At 46.5% G+C, this 18,048-nt stretch overlaps 1 protein-coding gene across 2 annotated transcripts in view; it reads right to left on the minus strand.

Annotated features, from left to right (window-relative positions):
• COPS2 (COP9 signalosome subunit 2) overlaps positions 1 to 18,048 on the minus strand; it is a 289,702-nt gene that overhangs the window by 175,927 nt on the left and 95,727 nt on the right. The window contains exons 4-5 of one of the 2 annotated variants that reach the window (XM_085644223.1): positions 2,701 to 2,826; positions 848 to 937 (exon numbers count right to left, since the gene is read on the minus strand). In XM_085644223.1, the coding sequence (XP_085500349.1) occupies positions 848 to 937; positions 2,701 to 2,826 (216 nt within the window). Of the gene's footprint in view, positions 1 to 847; positions 959 to 2,700; positions 2,827 to 18,048 lie in introns of both variants that reach the window. The other variant, XM_085644221.1, reaches the window with a different exon arrangement.

Raw genomic sequence — 18,048 nt, forward strand, 5'->3', positions numbered from 1 at the left:
CCAATATATCATGTAATAAGAAGAACATCTTCCACAAACCGTTACTTATTTGAACATACATTTTCTGGGATGTTTACTCAAGATAGCTACAGATAAAGTGCTACTGGGAAATAAAGCTTCGGATTGAGCGCAAGATTCAAGTTATATCCGTGACACCATTATACACATTCAAAGATTAACAGGGTGTCATAATAATTAGAGCATGTACAGGGTTCTACGGGCAGACAATGGTGAAAGCAATTTGTCACCAACCAATGATACAGAGATTAAGATCCCAACACCGACACACAAAGAGTTTAAATGTAAGCAAGATTAAACCAAAATATTTTATTTTTAATCTCTACATCACTTTGGGTATTTGAGATCCATTAAAATAAGGCTACTAATAAACATGTAGGTTCCAGGGCAAACAACCTTGAGAAGCGCTGTTCTGGCGTAACTCAGAATTCAGTCTCAAAACAACAAACAAAGTGGTTCAAAGTACTGCACATTGAATGACGGGTGTTTACACAAGCAGATAGAAGACTGCCATCAAATGTGCGGTTGCCAGCCTGCTCACAAGAACATAGTACATGCAAATGAAAGAAGGAAAGAAACCATGCCAAATTCTATAAAAAGGTATAAGTGATGATCACAGTAATGCTTCCACGTTTACAGATTACTTTAGAACATGAACACAATTCCCTAAAAGAGTAAAGAAACCATTTAGATGACAAAAAAGGGATGTAATGATGGTCTGTGTGTAGGAATGCTTACTGGATATTTTGTTTCGGTAGAGATTGCAAGGCTATTAAGAAACATTTTCAGAATAATCCAACTTAATAAAAAGCAATCAAGCTAGCTTTACCTTTGTGTTCGTCTTAAACCATAACCTATCGTTCTTAGCATCTTTTAGAGCTTCCAGTGTTGTTTCATAGAATTCCTGTAGTAAGTCCATCTGATATAAAAAATCAGAATTCTATAATTATAAAACAGCAAATGCATACCTATTAATAACGTCAAAGTGAACAAACCAAAGTGCATGGTTAATCTTCAAAGCAAAGAAAATACAACAAACATCTGTGATACATTTATAGAACTCAATAATCAAACATTATATAAAATCCTACAGACCCTTCATAATCAACATGACTAACAAACATATTGTATGTAATACCGTATGGAATTTGTAGTAATTAATAATTTTGGATTTAGTTTACACTTTCATTTATGAATAGTATATTTGCTTTCTATCAAGGTACACTTCCTATTTTTAAATGTATTCTTTTAAGAATCCGTGCAAAACGTTTTCTTATATATTTAGAATGCTACTCATGCTCTCAGACAAATATTAAGTTCGAAAATTTTCTTCACAAAATACAAGTGTACATTACACTCCACACTTCCAAAATCATATTCTATTGTTAGAGGAAGCAACAAATGCAAGACACTTAACCCCTCGAGTGCCTAAGGACGAGATGGTCTTATCAACAGCACCACTGGAGCAGGCAGCGCTTAGGCAAAGACTATCTCGTCCTGAGCATTTAAGTGGATACACACCTTTTTAAAGTGCCTTCTATTAGTGCACAGGAACGTTGGCTACACACTTGGTGATTAGTTGAACATCCTTCTTTAGTATTATTAGTGTTTTAAAGAAAGTAAAATGTTATATCCCACAGTCATATTTTAAACAGCATTGAATAAGCCAATGGGGTCCCACCTTTGAGACCTATTGACTCTGCCAATGCCTTTTGTTCATGCCGTTCAGCATCGGTGTTCCAGCATGAGCAAAAGGCGACAAAAAAAGTGTGATTATGCAGCAGAGGGAGCTGCATCATTTTGTAAGCAAGCATATGTCTCGTGACATCTGCATAAGCATGCATAACATTGTGAACGCCATTTTAAAAAACATTTACGGAGATGGATCGGTAAATGCATGAAAATGAGAAACTGCAAAGGTAGTTTTATCTTGGGGGGGGGGGGGGGGGTGAGGGCTGGCACTAATATGCTGACAGGCTTTCTAAAGAGAATAGATAAATTAAAAATAGAAAGGAGAGGAGGGCAACGAAGGAGCATGTCAGGGTAGCGGAAGTGAAAATAAGTACATGGGGGAGGGAGCAACAAGGAGGACAACGGAGATACATACGAAGGAGAGAAGAACACAGGGCCAGAGAGAGTGCAGGTGAAAGAAGCACACTGGCGAGAGAAAGCAACATGGAGCACGGGGAGAAGGGCACACGGATGAGAGAAATTACCCCACAAATTTGGCGGGGAGAGAAGCACACTGGAGGGACAGGTGGAAAGAACATGCACTCTCAGGGACTGCTTGCGTAAAAAGAAAAAAGTAGTTCCCTAAAAGTGAGCAGTGGAAGGACACAAGTAAAAAAGTTATGCTGCAGGAGTGGGACAAACAAAATGGACAATGTAAACTATAGACCAAGAACCAAGAAAATGAGTGTCAATAAAGCAAATCGATGGTAAGTAATAGGCGGGCTTTAAGCTCAATTTAAGCTCTTAAGAAGCGGACAACAGGTCTTTTACCACCAAACAGCTTTGTTGTCTGGTAGGCTTGACCTAAAAATGCTTTGTTGGCCTATGAGATCATTTCATTATCATAGTCGGGATGCACACATGCAACTTCACGAAAACTCACAATAAAAAGTGAATAAATGTACAGCAAGTCTATAGGGATTTACCAAATTAAATTAAATTTACACTAACCTGTTTTGATGTGGAGATATAGTCAAGAATAGAGTTGATAGACTTTTCAGAATAATTTCGTGTAACTGCACTTCTAATGTAAGTCAACAGTTGTTTGTACCTGTTCATCATTTCGGGATAGTTTCCCTGCAAAGAAAACGTTCCACATTAAAAGGCAGGTTTTGCAAAGGTCATAAGTATCCCATCAAAAGTCAAGGAAACACAGGTAGTAATTGTTGTATTTGCATGTTTAAGTAAAAGGGCCCTAATTTTATAAAATGTGAAAATAAAAAATTCTGTTCCATGATACAGCATAATCAAAGTTGTGCAATGTCAAAAATCCACCTCTGTCTCAAAAACTAAACACACATTGGCAAAGCAAATACATCTCACTTTACTGTTGTAACACAAAGAAACAAGCATATGCAAGTGCACATTTGGGCAAGTCTGTGTTAATATGTATTTGCATACTAACAGCCAGACCTGGAGAAGTGCCCTTTGAAACTTCAATTAAACAGTAACAAAAGGAAGACTATTCACACACACGATTTATAAGCCAGCTTAATGTTGCAATTCTGAAGTTTTGTCACAGATTTGTTTTTAGCAAAACAATACTACATTCTGTCCCTACCACCGAAGCCCAAGGTACTTCTATGAACGGGTTTGCTGGTACAATTGTTGATCATTAAACATAATTTTTTGCCTCCTCAAAAATTAACATTACATACTCCTCGAAGAGAAAAAAATAACTCTGCCCAACACAGGGAAAGGTGCACGCAGAATGCCTCTTTATGATTTCAAGTACCATCACCTGAATGGATTGAAACAGGACAAGGATATCTGTACTGTCCTAAAGCAGTTCGATTTGGAATACAGGAGTCATGTTGTAGTTCAATACATTAATGTATGCAGTTTTGCTGCTCATGTAGAAAAAGGACATATGCAAAACGTCAAAAATGACTGACTCTGGAGTTCAGTCGGGTGGAGGCCAAGGTATTTATGGGGGGCTTTCACGACCACAAGATCTCTAAAATGTTTCAGTCCCTAGTCACGCACTGCTCCCCGTCACTACAGCAACTGAGGGAGACTTGGGAGGGCGACGTTGGTCAGATAGAGGAGGAAGACTGGACGGAGGCTTTAGCCTCTCCGCGAGGGGCGGCCATCGCAATAAGCCTATGACTTATCGAGTTCAAGTACCTGCACCAGGTATATTATACCAGGGGTAGGCTTTGGAGGGCAGGATTGGTGGCCTCCCCAGTGTGTCTCCGGTGTGAACATGAGGAGGGAACCCTGTTGCATACTGTCTGGCACTGCTCCGCATTAGCGCGATTCTGGAGGGGAGTGCTGTCTGCCTCTTGGAAGTGTTGGGGTGGGACCTTCCAAACTCACCGAAGCTGGTCCTCCTGCATGGTATGGAAGGGATCGGGGGCAACATTTACAAGCGCCATCTCATGCTTCTGGGATTTACCCCGGCGAAAAGGGATATTGCTAGGGCTTGGAAGGCAGCGGTGGCATCCTCTGTCTCTGTCTGGAAAACATGGTCTGGACTTCTGTATGGGTCTTGAGACCCCAATCTTTGTGGCCCGGATGTGCCCCCGAAAGCATTTTAAGATCTGGAAGCACTGGGCAGACTATCGGGGCCTGGAGATCGAGCCGCCACAGGTGGACCGGCACCGAGACCCAGAATGACCTCCTCACTTTGTTATTATTTTCATTTTCTCCTTGGTTATTTTTATCTCCTTTCCTACGGATGTTCGGCAGGACAACTGCCGCGTATGTACTGATATGTTGCAATTGTAGTCAGCGATATGTGTTGCTCTGGAATGGTCGACAGTGTGCTGGGGATGGGTTAGGGGTGTTACAGTTTTAGGGTTCAGATCTTATTTGTATGGCTCTTCATTTTCACCTGAAAATATATGAAAATGGTCCAATTCAATTGATGTATATTGATGCGGCAGAAGCTTCTGGGTCACAGAGCTCTGCATCATATGTGTCGTTTTGACAAATAAAATTTGTTTAAAAAAAAATAAAATAATGAATGACACTTAAAAATATAATTGTCAATTGAATGAGAATTATAATAAAGTTAGCCAGAAAAAGAAAAGGGATGGGGAATGTAAAATTCTAGATCTGATCAAGCAGGATTAAAAATGACAAATCAGAAAATGAGATCAAGTCAGGAGTGTATAAAAAGCAAATTAATGAAAAATGTGTAGTTTTCTTTCATGACAAGAAACAGCAACAAAAACATAACAAGTACTTCTGTTAAGACCCATTTCTATCTACGTGCTGCAGCACAACCAACTGTCAAGTCGAGGCTCACCAGAAAGGGCAGAGAAAACCAGAAAAGGATAGCAGTATTACATACTTCACTACAGGAGAGAGCTCCGCATGAACCCTCCTTTCAAATTTTAATACCCATCCTGCCATATTGTACAATTAACATTTCTTATATGGAGTGTTAGTATGCCTGAGGTTCTCCTATATCCATCCAACAACCTTGAACGACTTTCACCATATCATTTAAACTCCTCTTTTGCTCCCTCCCCATGTCCTATGCTACTCTCAGTCAATGTTTTAGTCAGTAGCACCCTCATCCTGCTCCACCTCTCCCATTTTCATACTTGTTCCGTACAACCGCTCCTCCATCCCTCTTTTAATTTCCTCTTATATATGGTCCACCAAACAATGTAACTTCGTACAACCACAATATCTCTATCTGAGGCTCGCACTTTCTCATAGCGAACACCACATGTGCATCCAGTCTCTCTTCTATCTCACCCTAAAATCAAAACGGTAAAAGGATTTTCCATGTCACTCTACTATCTAGAATTGTCTTATTATTGTAGTCTACTGGTGTTTTGCTGTTCTCTTTGTCACAAAACCGCTGCTTATTCAAAGCCTCCTGTACCTCATGATGAATATCATCTTTTATACATTTCTAGTAAAAGTTCATGTCACCTGTTGCTAAAGAAATACATAAAGAAAGAAATAAACATCCAGCAAAAAGCTTTCCCTTGCCGACCTCCATTTTGGTAACATTCTTCCAGCCTACTCAGGGTTCCTCACGTCACTTCTTCCCCCTGCACTGCCTCTTCCCCTCCTTAAGACTCTGTTTTCACATCTTATTCATTGTGCCCTCCTTCCCCATCAACTGAAGTCTGCACCTCAACCTGTATCAACAGCAGATCCATACCAAAGGAAAAAAAACATTTAATTGCCTTCAATAATCACCTCACGGACAAGAATCCAGACCGCCTTTTTATCATGGAGACTGGCTGATGTTGCATCACTTGCCCTTCATGTTGCACTTGCTGTGGAAACAAGATCAACCTCAGGAAATGTCAAAATAACAAGGAAGAGCTTAAAGAAATTGTACACAGATCCACCTCTATCAAAACTAGTCTAGTTGATAGATTCCATCATATCCATGTAGCTGTGTACAGCTACTGACCTTATGAAAGACCTTTCTTGGAGGAATGTCATGCCATAATACGGATTCACTCACACTTCTGAACACACCTGTGAGGCATTCTAAGCAAGCCAGAGGACCATTGAGGTGCAAAAAAAACCCTTCTCTACTCTTAGAAGCACCCACCATGCCATACCATTCACAATCCTAACCGCGTCTCTGAATAAACCTGACTTTCCGGACATAACTCAAGACTCTTAAAACATCCTTTCCACCACCAGAAAAGCTTAGCACCCTGGAAAAAGCAGTCTCCACCTTTAATTGCTGGCTCGCTGATGAGTCTGACTCTGCACCATCTCACACATATGCATGGTCAACCTGGAACAACTTTCACAATGGTTCACGGCTAACCTGTCATACCCACAAACTGCTCATCAGAAATCAAATGGAGTAGCAGGATGAACCTGTTGACAAACAACTGTAGCTTCACAAAACATTTTACTTTTAAACAACGACCATCCACCAAGCAAAGAAGTGTTAGTGTCTAGCTTGTTTCTTGTGGCAACATTGTCCTGTGAGCAACTAGTGTCTAGCTTGTTTCTTGTGACAACATTGTTCCGTGAGCAACTTTTCAGGATCATCTTCTATAGGAAGCTGGCTCTGTATATACTATAACAAAGTAAGGTATAGCGTGCACCGAGTCCAGTAGAACCCCAAAGGTAGGCAGAGGTCAAAGTAGATATTACCTTACTTTCTTTTTATGGTAGTGTGGGCGGGCAGTAAGGCTTTATCGGAGGGTAGCGCTAATCATGTATTGTACACACTGAGGCAAGAAATGTCACACACTCAAAGACTGAACTCAGACCAATTTTTGTATAAAAATATTATTTAGTTATATTTATTTTCTAGAACCAAGCAAGCAGGTAAGTGTAAATAGTACTTTTCAAGGTAGGTTGAACAATACAAGCAAGCTGAATGAAAATGACTTACAGGTTTGTAAATGCTTTGAATACAGTTGAAATTACGGTTAAATTACCATTGGTTACTTTGTAGATTACTTTATAGAATTCTTTTTCTACTCAGTGTGATTTGCCTAGATATCACACTGGGACATTTCCTAGAGAAAAAGGTAAGTAAAGCAGTTTTTGTATATTTGCAGTTTCTTAGAGTTCTACACCAACCAACGCCACACTTAAAACACTTATCAAGAAAAGGAGTCAATGCAATCCTAAGGGAAGAAATTGAGTTTTAAATTGAGTTATCGGTTTACAGGTAAGTACTTGGTTCTGGGAGTTGGGTTTCTAGGGTTAGAACCCCGGGGTCGAGCACTCTCAAAGCACCCTTAGCAGCACTAAGGTGGCCGGGTGGAGAGTGCTGAAGCCCAATGCCATCCAATAGGGAATAGAGGGCCTCCGGATGGTGGCTGCTCAAGAGCAGGCCACAAGGTTGTGGGAGCAAAGCTCCTGGTGTTTGGCTCAGGGCAAAGGGGGATTTGAGTTAGCACACAAAGTGCACCCGCAGCGGCACCAGGGCGGCTGGGTGCAGGGGGCTGTTTTGGCGTTGGTTGCCCTGTTGATTGCAATGGAGATTCTCCAGTTGCAACAAACACTAGAGGCTCGGGGACGAAGATCTTCTGGAGGTGACCACCATCTGGAGAGGTAAGTTGGGATGCCTGGGGATGCTGGGACACCGCCTGTTGGGCCACCCAAGGCCGTGGGACGTCGGGTGCAGGGGTATCTTTAGGAGTAGGGTTTTTCTTACCATCTCAGGTCACGGTCGGGGGGTAGAGGGGGTGTCCTTCAGAAAGGGGCTGCAGGCATTGATTGGAGATTCGAGGTAGGTCAGAGATCACCAGATTTCAGGTCAGGATCGCCAAGGAGACCTCCTCGTGGTGTTGGGCCTCTCAAACTCGGGCCGTGGGTGTAGAGTGGTGCAGACTCACGGATTTGGCTGGCGCCAGAGTCTGTGGGTGAGCAAATCCGGTGCTCAAGGGAGACAAAAATCTTGGGTTGGGAAGGCAGAGCAGGTTCTCCGGGTTCTTGGGGACTGCTGGCTGCAGAACACACCGGGATTTCACTGGAGCAGGTTAGAGGTGGGGACAGGCCAGTAGGGCTGGGGCCAAGTCAGTAGGCGTCCTCCTCTTTTTAGATCAGCACAGCTTCTTCGGCCGTTCTTCTTCTCGTCGGTTCTTGCCAGTGGAGGCAAGGTTCAGGGTTGCCCTTAAAAACTAACTTTATAGGTGTTACTGGTAGGTACAGGTCGGGACCAAATGGGTCCCTTCTACGGGGTGGGTACATCCCCTATTATGCCTTTATGTCTCTCTCTGGTTGTCTGGGTCCCCCCCATCTGCAAGACTGAGGAGACGGGGAGTTGTGCTTCACCTCGCCTCCCCCACCTATGGGGTGGGGTTGGCAAAGGTGGTCACATCTCCTTTCCTCACTTGGTTTTCCCGCCGATTATCCTGCCTAAAGTGAGGGTAGAAACCAGTGAGGGCTTTTTGCTGGAGTTATTTCAAAAAGGGAGGGACAGAGAGCCGGGTTATGAGGTCCTGCACACAGGCTCCCAAGTAAAGCTAAGATTTAGAGAAGGTGTGCAGTTCCTGTGAGGACGTGGGGGGAAGACAGGTCTTTCTTCGTGATGCCCTCACACACCCCGAGAGGTGTCGTGCTTCATCATTGGGCTGGTGCCCCTTGTCAGACCGGCGCTGCAATGCCTGACAGGCTCCCGAAACCGGGGCTCTTTGCCTGGGATCTTTTGAAGACGCCGCCGTAAGGTGTGTGTGGGTGTGGGGGCTGGGTAGTGCACAATGAGGTGAAAAAGGTTAAAATAGGTATAGAGCAGTCCTCTTAAATCAAATTTTAATAGAAATAGGTAGCTCTGGCCTAATTAAAAACCAAGTGTGTGCCCCAGTGTGGGAGATAATGTTCCTGGGGGGCAATCTATGTGTGGATGGTCAACATGTTTCGTGCCTGGTCTTGACCCAAATGGGTCAATTGGCACTTCGTCAGGAACGATAAAGAAAAAGTGAAATTCGCGCACTACCGCCTGGTATTCAGAATTGTGGCATGTTGTGCAGTGTTTTCGACCCCCGAGAGCAGCAGTCTCTTGACCCAGGGGTACAAAAACATGTCTGATGGTGGCAGCTGGCAAACAGCCACTTAAACAGGACACTAGAGCTAGGTCGCTTTTCAGCAAGCATCTCTGATGCCCTCCGAGAGCAAATTGCATTAAATCTCACACTTGCATCAGTGTTTTTTTTTTTTTTTTTTAATTAATTTTCCACATAAACTATACAAAGCAGGGCATTCGACATAGCATCACAGTGGTAAAAAACAGCCATATACATATCTGAAATGCGAAACACAAGGATTTTGACAAATCAATTACAACATAATGTATGAGCTACCCAATGCTGGCTGGCAGGCAGACCACAACCAGGTTATTACACTTTTTATGCCGGAGCAGCTGATCCCCATCCAGCCAACAGGGAGGGTATCTCCCCCACACACATTCATTGTCTATCACGAATCACCGTAGGGGTTTACAGTTATATACCTCAGTCAGGAGGATCCCCAGGCATCATGACTACGTCGACGTCCACGGCCGGACCAGAATCAGTAGATTGCGCCCGGGCCAAGTCCAGAAACGGCTCCCAAATATCCCTGGGCCTAGATGTTGGCGGCATAAGTTCCCAGAACACCGCCAATTGGGATTGGCCATATGTGACTTCTCTCAGCCATTATTTGACAGTAGGTTTCCTACGCTTCCCCCATCCAACAGCAATCTGTCTCTTTGCAAATAACAAAAGTAGTGCATGTAGCCTACGCTTTTTTAACGTGGGTGTATTTGACAAATCCCAACAGGCCCAGTAACGGAGATGGGGGCACCTGGACGTCGAGGATCTAATTTATGGTTTCGAAGACTTTTGTCCAGTACCCGGCAACGTCCGGACATGTCCAAGCCATGTGGAGGAACGAGGCAGCAGGCGCTCCGCAGCGCCAGCAGCAGTCGTTGTCCCTTAATCCCATCCTCTGTAAGCTAATTGGCGTCCTATAATAGCGATGTAAAAATTTTAAATGAATAAGTCTGAGTTTGTAGTTGGGTGAGAGCTCAGTCATTTGGGCGCAGCAGTAGGCCTATTCAGTATCAGACAAAGGTGTGGGTAATTCGGCGTCCCATTTAGGGCGAGCTCCGGAGGTCGCTGCGGGGGCGTCCGTTTGCATACGTGTGTTTAAGCGGGTGATCAATTTGCGCGGTGACGGCGTAACCAGCAGATTTTCCAGAGCATTTAACATTGGCGGCTGGGATGGGAAGCTAGCGTGCAACTCACGGCAAGCCGCTCTGAGGTTTGTGGTGCAAAAATATTTAACCGAAGGGTACCCTTGCACCTTCCACGGCTGTCGGGTAATCTCTGAATACCCCCCCCCCCCCCCCGTCGGATATAGGTCTGCAAAGGTATGGAGTTTCATCGCCTGTGCAATTTTATTATTGATCTCGCCTCGAATGTTAGGCAGGAGTGGATTTTGCACAATTGGGATCGAGGGAGCGTATAGTACCGGTATATTTGCCCTTCTACGTAGTCCCTCCCATGCCCATCTGAGCGTTTCGGCCGTATCCAACCCATCTAAGGGGCGTTTGTGTTTTTGATATACTGCCACACGCAGCGGTGCCGGAGCGACCACGTCCTCTTCTACCGCTACATGCGGCTGAAAAGGTGTCTGGTGGACCCAATATTGTAAGAATTGCGCCTGCGCACAAAGTGCATATAACTTCATATCTGAGGCACCCAGCCCACCCTGCCTAGTCGGCAGTGTCAAAAGGTCCCACGATACCCTAGCCTGCCCTCCCGCCCACACCAACGAAAGCAGCAACAACCGCATTGTACTAAAGAATGACTGAGTGAGTATGAGTGGCAGTTCACGGATAGATATAAAAATTTAGGCAGGATGACCATCTTGGTCAGTCCAATTCTGCCCGCCAGCGATAGCGGAGCCCCTTCCACAATGCTACTTTGTCTTCCAGCCAGCTCACTGCCCTGCCAAAGTTAAGGTTCCAAAGCTCTTGCACATCACGGCTAATCCAGATACCCAGATATTTTACCGCATCAGTCTCCCACTGCAGCGGAAATTCCGAGGTGACCACCCTGGTGTTATCTGTAAGGGGGAAAATCACAGACTTATTCCAATTAATAGATAAACCTGACAGGCCACCAAATTTGATAAATTCCCTCGGTACCACATCTAGGTTGCGCTCGGATTCCGCAATGTACAGTGTGACGTCATCTGCGTAAAGCGATATTAGCAGACTGCGAGCGCTAAATCCGATCCCCTTGTCTGTGTGGTGTTGTCTAATCCGCGCAGCTAGAGGCTCCATCGCTATTGCGAATAGCAACGGGGATAGTGGACACCCCTGACGTGTGCCACGCGTGATTGGGAGAGGGTCCGAGATAAGATAATTTACACGCACCCGGGCTGACGGTCTAGTGTACAACAGCTTTATCCACCTGAGAAATAGTGGGCCAAACCCCATCCTTTCCAGAATACGAAATAGGTAAGGCCATTCGAGCGTGTCAAACGCCTTAGTGGCATCCAAAAAGGACAACGATGCCTGCACATTCGGATGGAGGTAGTGTATCACTGAAAATACCGTACGAAGGTTGTGGGATGTTGATCTGCTGGGAATGAAGCCCGACTGATCCGGCAGGGTGATCATAGGGAGCATAGGCTGCAGCCTATTGGCTATCAATTTAGCCAGTATTTTAACATCAACATTTATAAATGATAATGGCCTGTATGAGTCCAATTCATTATCAGGTTTGCCTGGCTTCAGTAAAGTGATTATAATAGCTTCACGCATAGATGGAGGCAGTATCCCTGTTCCGTGTGCTTCCTCAAAGACTGCCAGTAGTCTGGGAGCAAGTTCCTCCACGTATGCTTTGTAAAATGCTGCAGTCAGCCCATCCGAGCCCAGTGCCTTATCCAAGGGCAGGCTCATAATGACAGTTTTCACGTCTTCTATTGTAAATGGCAGGTGCATGTATTCCCGGTGTCTGTCATTAAACCACGCCAAGGCCACAGAATCGAGGAATTCCTGCATGCCCTCCGGGCATTCTAGAGACTAGCTTTATATCTGTGTGTGTAGAACGAGGAGAACGCCTCCAAGATGGCGGGGGAGCCTCTTACCTTGTTACCATCTGCGCTAGACAGCTCGGGAATAAAGGTCGCAGTTCGCCTGGATTTAAGCAGGCCCACGAGCGTGCGGCCTGTTCTATCCCCCTCGCCATATCTGCGTGCTTCAGCATATTTCCCTAAAAATTGTACTTCTCTATGAGCTTCCTCCTCATATTCCAACAGCTTGCCTTTCAGATCAGCAAGCAGGACCGTGCCTCCACCACTATGTATGCGGGCCTCCAACTCTTTAATTTTAGATTCAATATTGCCCAAAGTGTTTCTTATAGCCTTCAAGACTTCTGCCTGTCTGGAGATACATTTCCCCCTGATAACCACCTTAAAGGCCTCCCAGAGGACCGCCTCCGTGACCACCGACCCAGCATTCAGCGCGAAGTAGTCAGATATATCTGTACGTATTTCTTCCTTGAATGCCTCATCCAGGAGCGCCTTTGGGGGTAGCCTCCAGGTGAATTCCCCACAGGAAGTATTGGGAAGGGATGACTTCAGAAGACAAGGGGAATGGTCTGAGACGGTTCTCGCCAGGTGCCCGACCTCGACCACCCAGCCAGTCATGTCTCTTGACATTAACCAATAGTCTATTCGAGACCAAGCGCGGCGATGCTCCGAGAAGCACGTACCCTCCCTAAGCAAAGGATTTCGCAAACGCCAAATGTCCACCATTTCTCCCTCCTCAAGCAGTGCATTCAGGACCTTACTGGCCGCAGTGTGGTGCGTCCTAGCCGTGCCCTGTCTATCCAGATCGTCATGAAGTATAGCATTAAAGTCGCCACCCCACAGAATCGTGGCACATCCTGTGGCCCTGACTTTTGCCCAAACTGCCTGGAAGAACTACGGCGAGTCAATATTTTGTCCATACAGTGCCACCCGAGTGAGCAGTGTGCCTCCCAAATAACCCACAAGTATAATGTAACGACCGTTCGTATCTGTGTGGACCTCCCGCTCCCTCCAGTCCAACCGACGCTTTATAAGAACTGCCACCCCTCTAGCATAGTTTGAGTATACCAAGGAGTACGAGGTCCCCCACCTGTTGTGTCTGAGCCTCGCAGAAGTTGAGATACTGAGATGAGTCTCTTGCAGCAGGCAAATATCAATGTTGTGTTGCTAGATAGGCATGTACCATGCGGGACTTCCTACCATCATTAAGGCCGCGAATGTTCCAGGTCAGACAATTTATGGTAGTCTTGTGTAGTGTATGTCCGTCAAATATGTTGTACCAAAGCCTCACCCCGTCAAATGTAGTGTTTCGCAATTGCGTATGTCATACCCACCGTAACAGATGCCACACATTCCCAAACCAAACAAACTTGACCCCCGCCCCCACCCATCCACCCACATCAACCCCCCAACTCGGTTGAAGCATACACCCCCCCCCTTCAAAACCCATGCAATAGAAAATACCCGGGAAATTTCCCATGGGGACGAGTGAATGCCAAGCGGTAACCCCTACCTGCGCAGGGTGGCCAAGAAACTGCAATGGAAGGACTTGCACTATGACTTAACATGAACATCTCTATGGCTTAAATGTTATTATAACTTCAATCTGCCCTTGCGGTTACAATCAAATTAAATATCCCTTCTACAGTCCACAGTGTGAACAGAGTATGCGTGCGATGCAATAGTGACGAAACGACCAGGAAAAATCAAGTGCTATTCCCACAATGAGTTCCAGACGGATTATATAGAGTCAGGTTGGAAAAATCACAATGTTAAAGGCAGACCATTAACAAAGTATCACTCCCACTTAGCATTCTCACAACAACTCCCTCCCCATCATGGGCATAGTGCTTCCAGTACAGCAAAAGGCAAGCTACATCGCATGGTTCAGTCATTGTCACTTAGCTGGCTTTCGGTAGCACCGCTGGGTCGGGGGCTAGATTTTTTCGGCTTCCCTCCCACACGCTTGGCAAACTTCAGGGCAGCCTTGGCATCGGTGAAAAAGTAAGCGGATCCATCATGTGATACTTTCAGTTTGGCAGGATAGAGCAAGGAGTAGGGAATCTGTGATTGCATGAGAATCCGCTTCGCCGGCAGAAATTCCCTTCTGGCCGCCTGGACTGCCGGTGTGAAATCCGGATAGAAGGTCACTTGGTTCCCTTGGTATTGTATGGACCCCATCGTGCGAGCCTGGCGTAGTATAGCATCCCGATCTTGATAGTTTAACATCCGTACCAATATAGGACGCGGCGGCGCCCCCACCGGTGGCCGAGGCCCTAGAGTGTGGTGCACCCTTTCCACAGCAAACTGCGGTGACAGGTATGTCGCAAACAGGTCCCTCAAAAGGTCAGAGATGTATACCTCCATTTTCGTGATTGCTGTGGTCTCCGGAACACCCGTGACACGCACGTTATTGCGTCGTGATCTGGCCTCCAAATCCTCGTTCTTTGCCCTGATCACACCTAGGAGCCTGTCCATTTGCGACAGTTGGTCTTTCGTCTCTACCTGACAATCTGACTGTTTATTCTCAAGGACATCTATACGGTGTTCATGTACTCCCACCTGAGTCTTTACCGATTCCATCTGGGATGTAAGGTTATCCAGTTTCGCGTCTATGGTACGCAGGCTAGAGCGCATTTCTAGCATGAGGGATTGCATGTCTTCACCCTGCTCTTCTTGCCGACCCTCAGTTGCTCCTCCGGGGGCCGAGTCCACCTCTGGATCCAGTTGTCTAGTCGACTTTCGCTGCTCGAAAGTTAGTCTGGGCTGCTTCGCGTCCTGCTTGCCCATGTCGCAAACTTGTTCAGGTGTCCCAATCCGCAGTGGGCCCCGGCTCCCGCTCTTGCACCACCGTACCTTCAATGCCTGTCTGGGCCACACCACCTTTCGAGAGGCCCGATAAAGAGTAGGGTCGGAATAGCTCAGCGGGTCCGTGATGTTCAATTTACAACCCCTCCTCGTACTCTGGCAAGATCCAGCAGCGGGGACCGCTCAAGGAGGTAAAGGATGTCTTTATTTGCCACCATGAGTATGCAGATTATAACCTGGTGCTGGAGAAGCACCTACTGCAGATGGCTTCTTGAGGGGCTGTGCCATGGGCAGACAAGGCTACCAGCCCCACAGGCGCTTCCATTGTATGTGCCCTGGCCCAACGGTGGATTTGTCAGTACAGAACTGAAGTCAACTGCTAGCTCCACGGGATGGGCTGTCCTTCTCCTTCGAGTACTGCTGGTGAGTGGTGTTTGTCTCGGTTGTGCTGGTAAATGTGAGGCTCATACTAGAAGTGTGGTTGGGGCGTTTTACTTCGCTGTCACGAGCTTTGGAATCTTGCCATGTTGCGATGGACAAACAGAAATGCACAACGGGGGGGTCCAGATTTTTGGGGGAAGGGAGTAGGCAGCAGCACAGGGGGAAAGGGGCTCCCCCACTGACCGGTTTGATTAACATTTGGGGGCTATCAGAAACCCAAAGGCCAAATCTCGACCCCAAATTGGATGCCTTGGTGGTGGAGAGGAGCCGGCTTCGGGCTCACCAGGCCAAATTGAGGGACAGTGTAGAGATCAATGAATCCGCTATTGCCGGACTGCACCATTCGATGGTGGATTCGCAATTCCTGCTGTAAGCCCTTCAGGAGAAGGTGGCCCTCTTACGAATCAGAGCAAATGACGCAGAGGGCCGCTCCCTGAGCAGTAACATTTGCATAGTGGGACTCTCGGAGGGGACAGAAGGTCCCAACATGGATCTCTTTCTTAAGGATTGGCTCCTAACATGGTGCTTGAAAGGAGAGCTCGCACAGGCAATCTGTTTGGCCGCCCCGCCCAGGGCTCACCCTCCCTCAGTGGTGGCGTGGCTCTTTAACTACCATGACCAGATTTTTCAGGTAGCGGGCACCAAGGGACCCAGGCAGGTGGAAAAAAGTTCAGTGAAAATGTATACAGACTACACAACGGACCTACAACCCAAGCGCAGCCTTTTTATGCAGTATAAGCGTCAACTTTGCCAAATGGGCCTATAATAATCCTTGATGTTACCTGCTAAACTGTGTGTCCTAGATTCTGGCACCGCTCTTTTCTTTGTAACTTCACACCTCAGCCGAAGCCTGGGAATGGCTGGAGTCCACAAGGGTTCTACCTGCTACGCGCAAGGAGACAGGTGCTGGTGGAGGACAGAATAGGCATGCTCTTGGCGGTGCAAGGGCTCCTTCAGGGGCAGGCTGACTGAGGAGAAGGCTGCAGCAGAGCAGACTCTGGCGATTGCTGAGCTGGAGTCCCGCCGTAGCCAAGGACTCACCTGCCCATTCCATGTCCTTGCTGGACGATGGCCAAATACACGCGCCCACTGACATCCCGTTGGAACCACCAGGTGGCCCAGCACTCACCCTAATTTCGGCAGAATAAGTGATCTGAGGGCTGATACTATATCCTTCACAGCTGTATTGCAGTGGATCATTCCCCATGTGGAATCGAGGGTCTTGCACAATCTAGAGTGTGGAGGGCAGGCCTGGCTCCGCACCTCTCTTTCCCATATGTGGATTTTCACCCAAACCGAGCATGGCAAACTTTATTAGACTGGTTTTGTTTCTTTGTTGGGTTTTTGTCTGTGGCTCATTTCTGCTTTGACCTGGGGAGGGGAGTTGGGATTGCTGCCAAAGTTATTTTTCTTGTTCTCACTATATTTTTCCTTCCAGTCTGTGTGCGAATGTGGTTGTGTTGTAGGGGGGGGGAAGGGGATGTTGGTTAAGGCAATATGTGCGGGGACGAGCTGCAGACAGGAGGAATAGTGTTCTCTGTTAATGGCATCAGGAAAAGTTGGCTCTCCCCCTATATAGAACTTTTTTACCCGAGAATGTGCTTGAGATAGAGACACTTAAGACATGCCATCTGGTTTATTCATTCCTAAAAACAGACACATTGAATTGCATAGTTTTAGGAGGGGCACAGGATAGTAGTGGAGTTACAATTGCACTATTGCTGGAGGGATCAGGTAATGGGAACTGCTTATAGGGGGCGTTGATATGGTTAGTGCCAACAGCACCCCTACAGGTGGTGCACTAAAGGAAACAAATGCGGTAGTGGAAGGGCAACTGGATGGCGTGCCTTTTACACTATAGTCCCCTCAATGCTCCTTATGTGGGACAATCCCATTTCTTTGAGTACCTCACTCCAGGCTTGCTCCACAATCTACATGCACCTAGCTTATAGTGGAGGGAGGCGATTTTTATCGTGTTTACAACACAGACATAGATAGGTCTACCCCTACGCTGCCAGGTACACAGGCGATTTTTTTCGGCACGCTCCCTTACTCAATGGCTGACACCCAACAGGCTCCATTGTATCTGGCACTTCAGGAATCCGGTGGCGAGGGAATACTCCCACTTCTCTCATGTTTATTAACTTAACACCAGAATTGACCTTCTTCTGGGTAATTCCAGGATGATCCTTTTGTCCGGACAGCCAAATAGCTGGGTCGCACCCTGTCGGACCACAATCCTCTCCTTGTGGCACTAGTGTGGGGTAGATGTCGGACCCCAATACCCACCTGGAGGCTGCCCACCTCCGCATTGCAGAATGCAATGTTTTGTGAGACAGTGAGTACTCATGTTACCCAGTATTTTGAGCTAAATGACAACACTGCCTCAGACCAGGGCATAGAATGGGACACCTTCAATGTGGTTCTACGTGCTCTCTGCAACAAAACAGAGTATGGTGTGAAAGTGTCCGAGACGTGAATTAATGGAAGCGGAAGATGCTATAGGTGCTGCTGAAATTGAGATGGGTGCTGCTGGTGGGTGGCTCGAGATCTGTCCTTCCTTCAAATGGATCACAGGGCTCT

This window comes from Triturus cristatus, chromosome 3_1, assembly GCF_964204655.1.
Source record: "Triturus cristatus chromosome 3_1, aTriCri1.1, whole genome shotgun sequence".
Classification (NCBI taxonomy): Eukaryota; Metazoa; Chordata; class Amphibia; order Caudata; family Salamandridae; genus Triturus; species Triturus cristatus.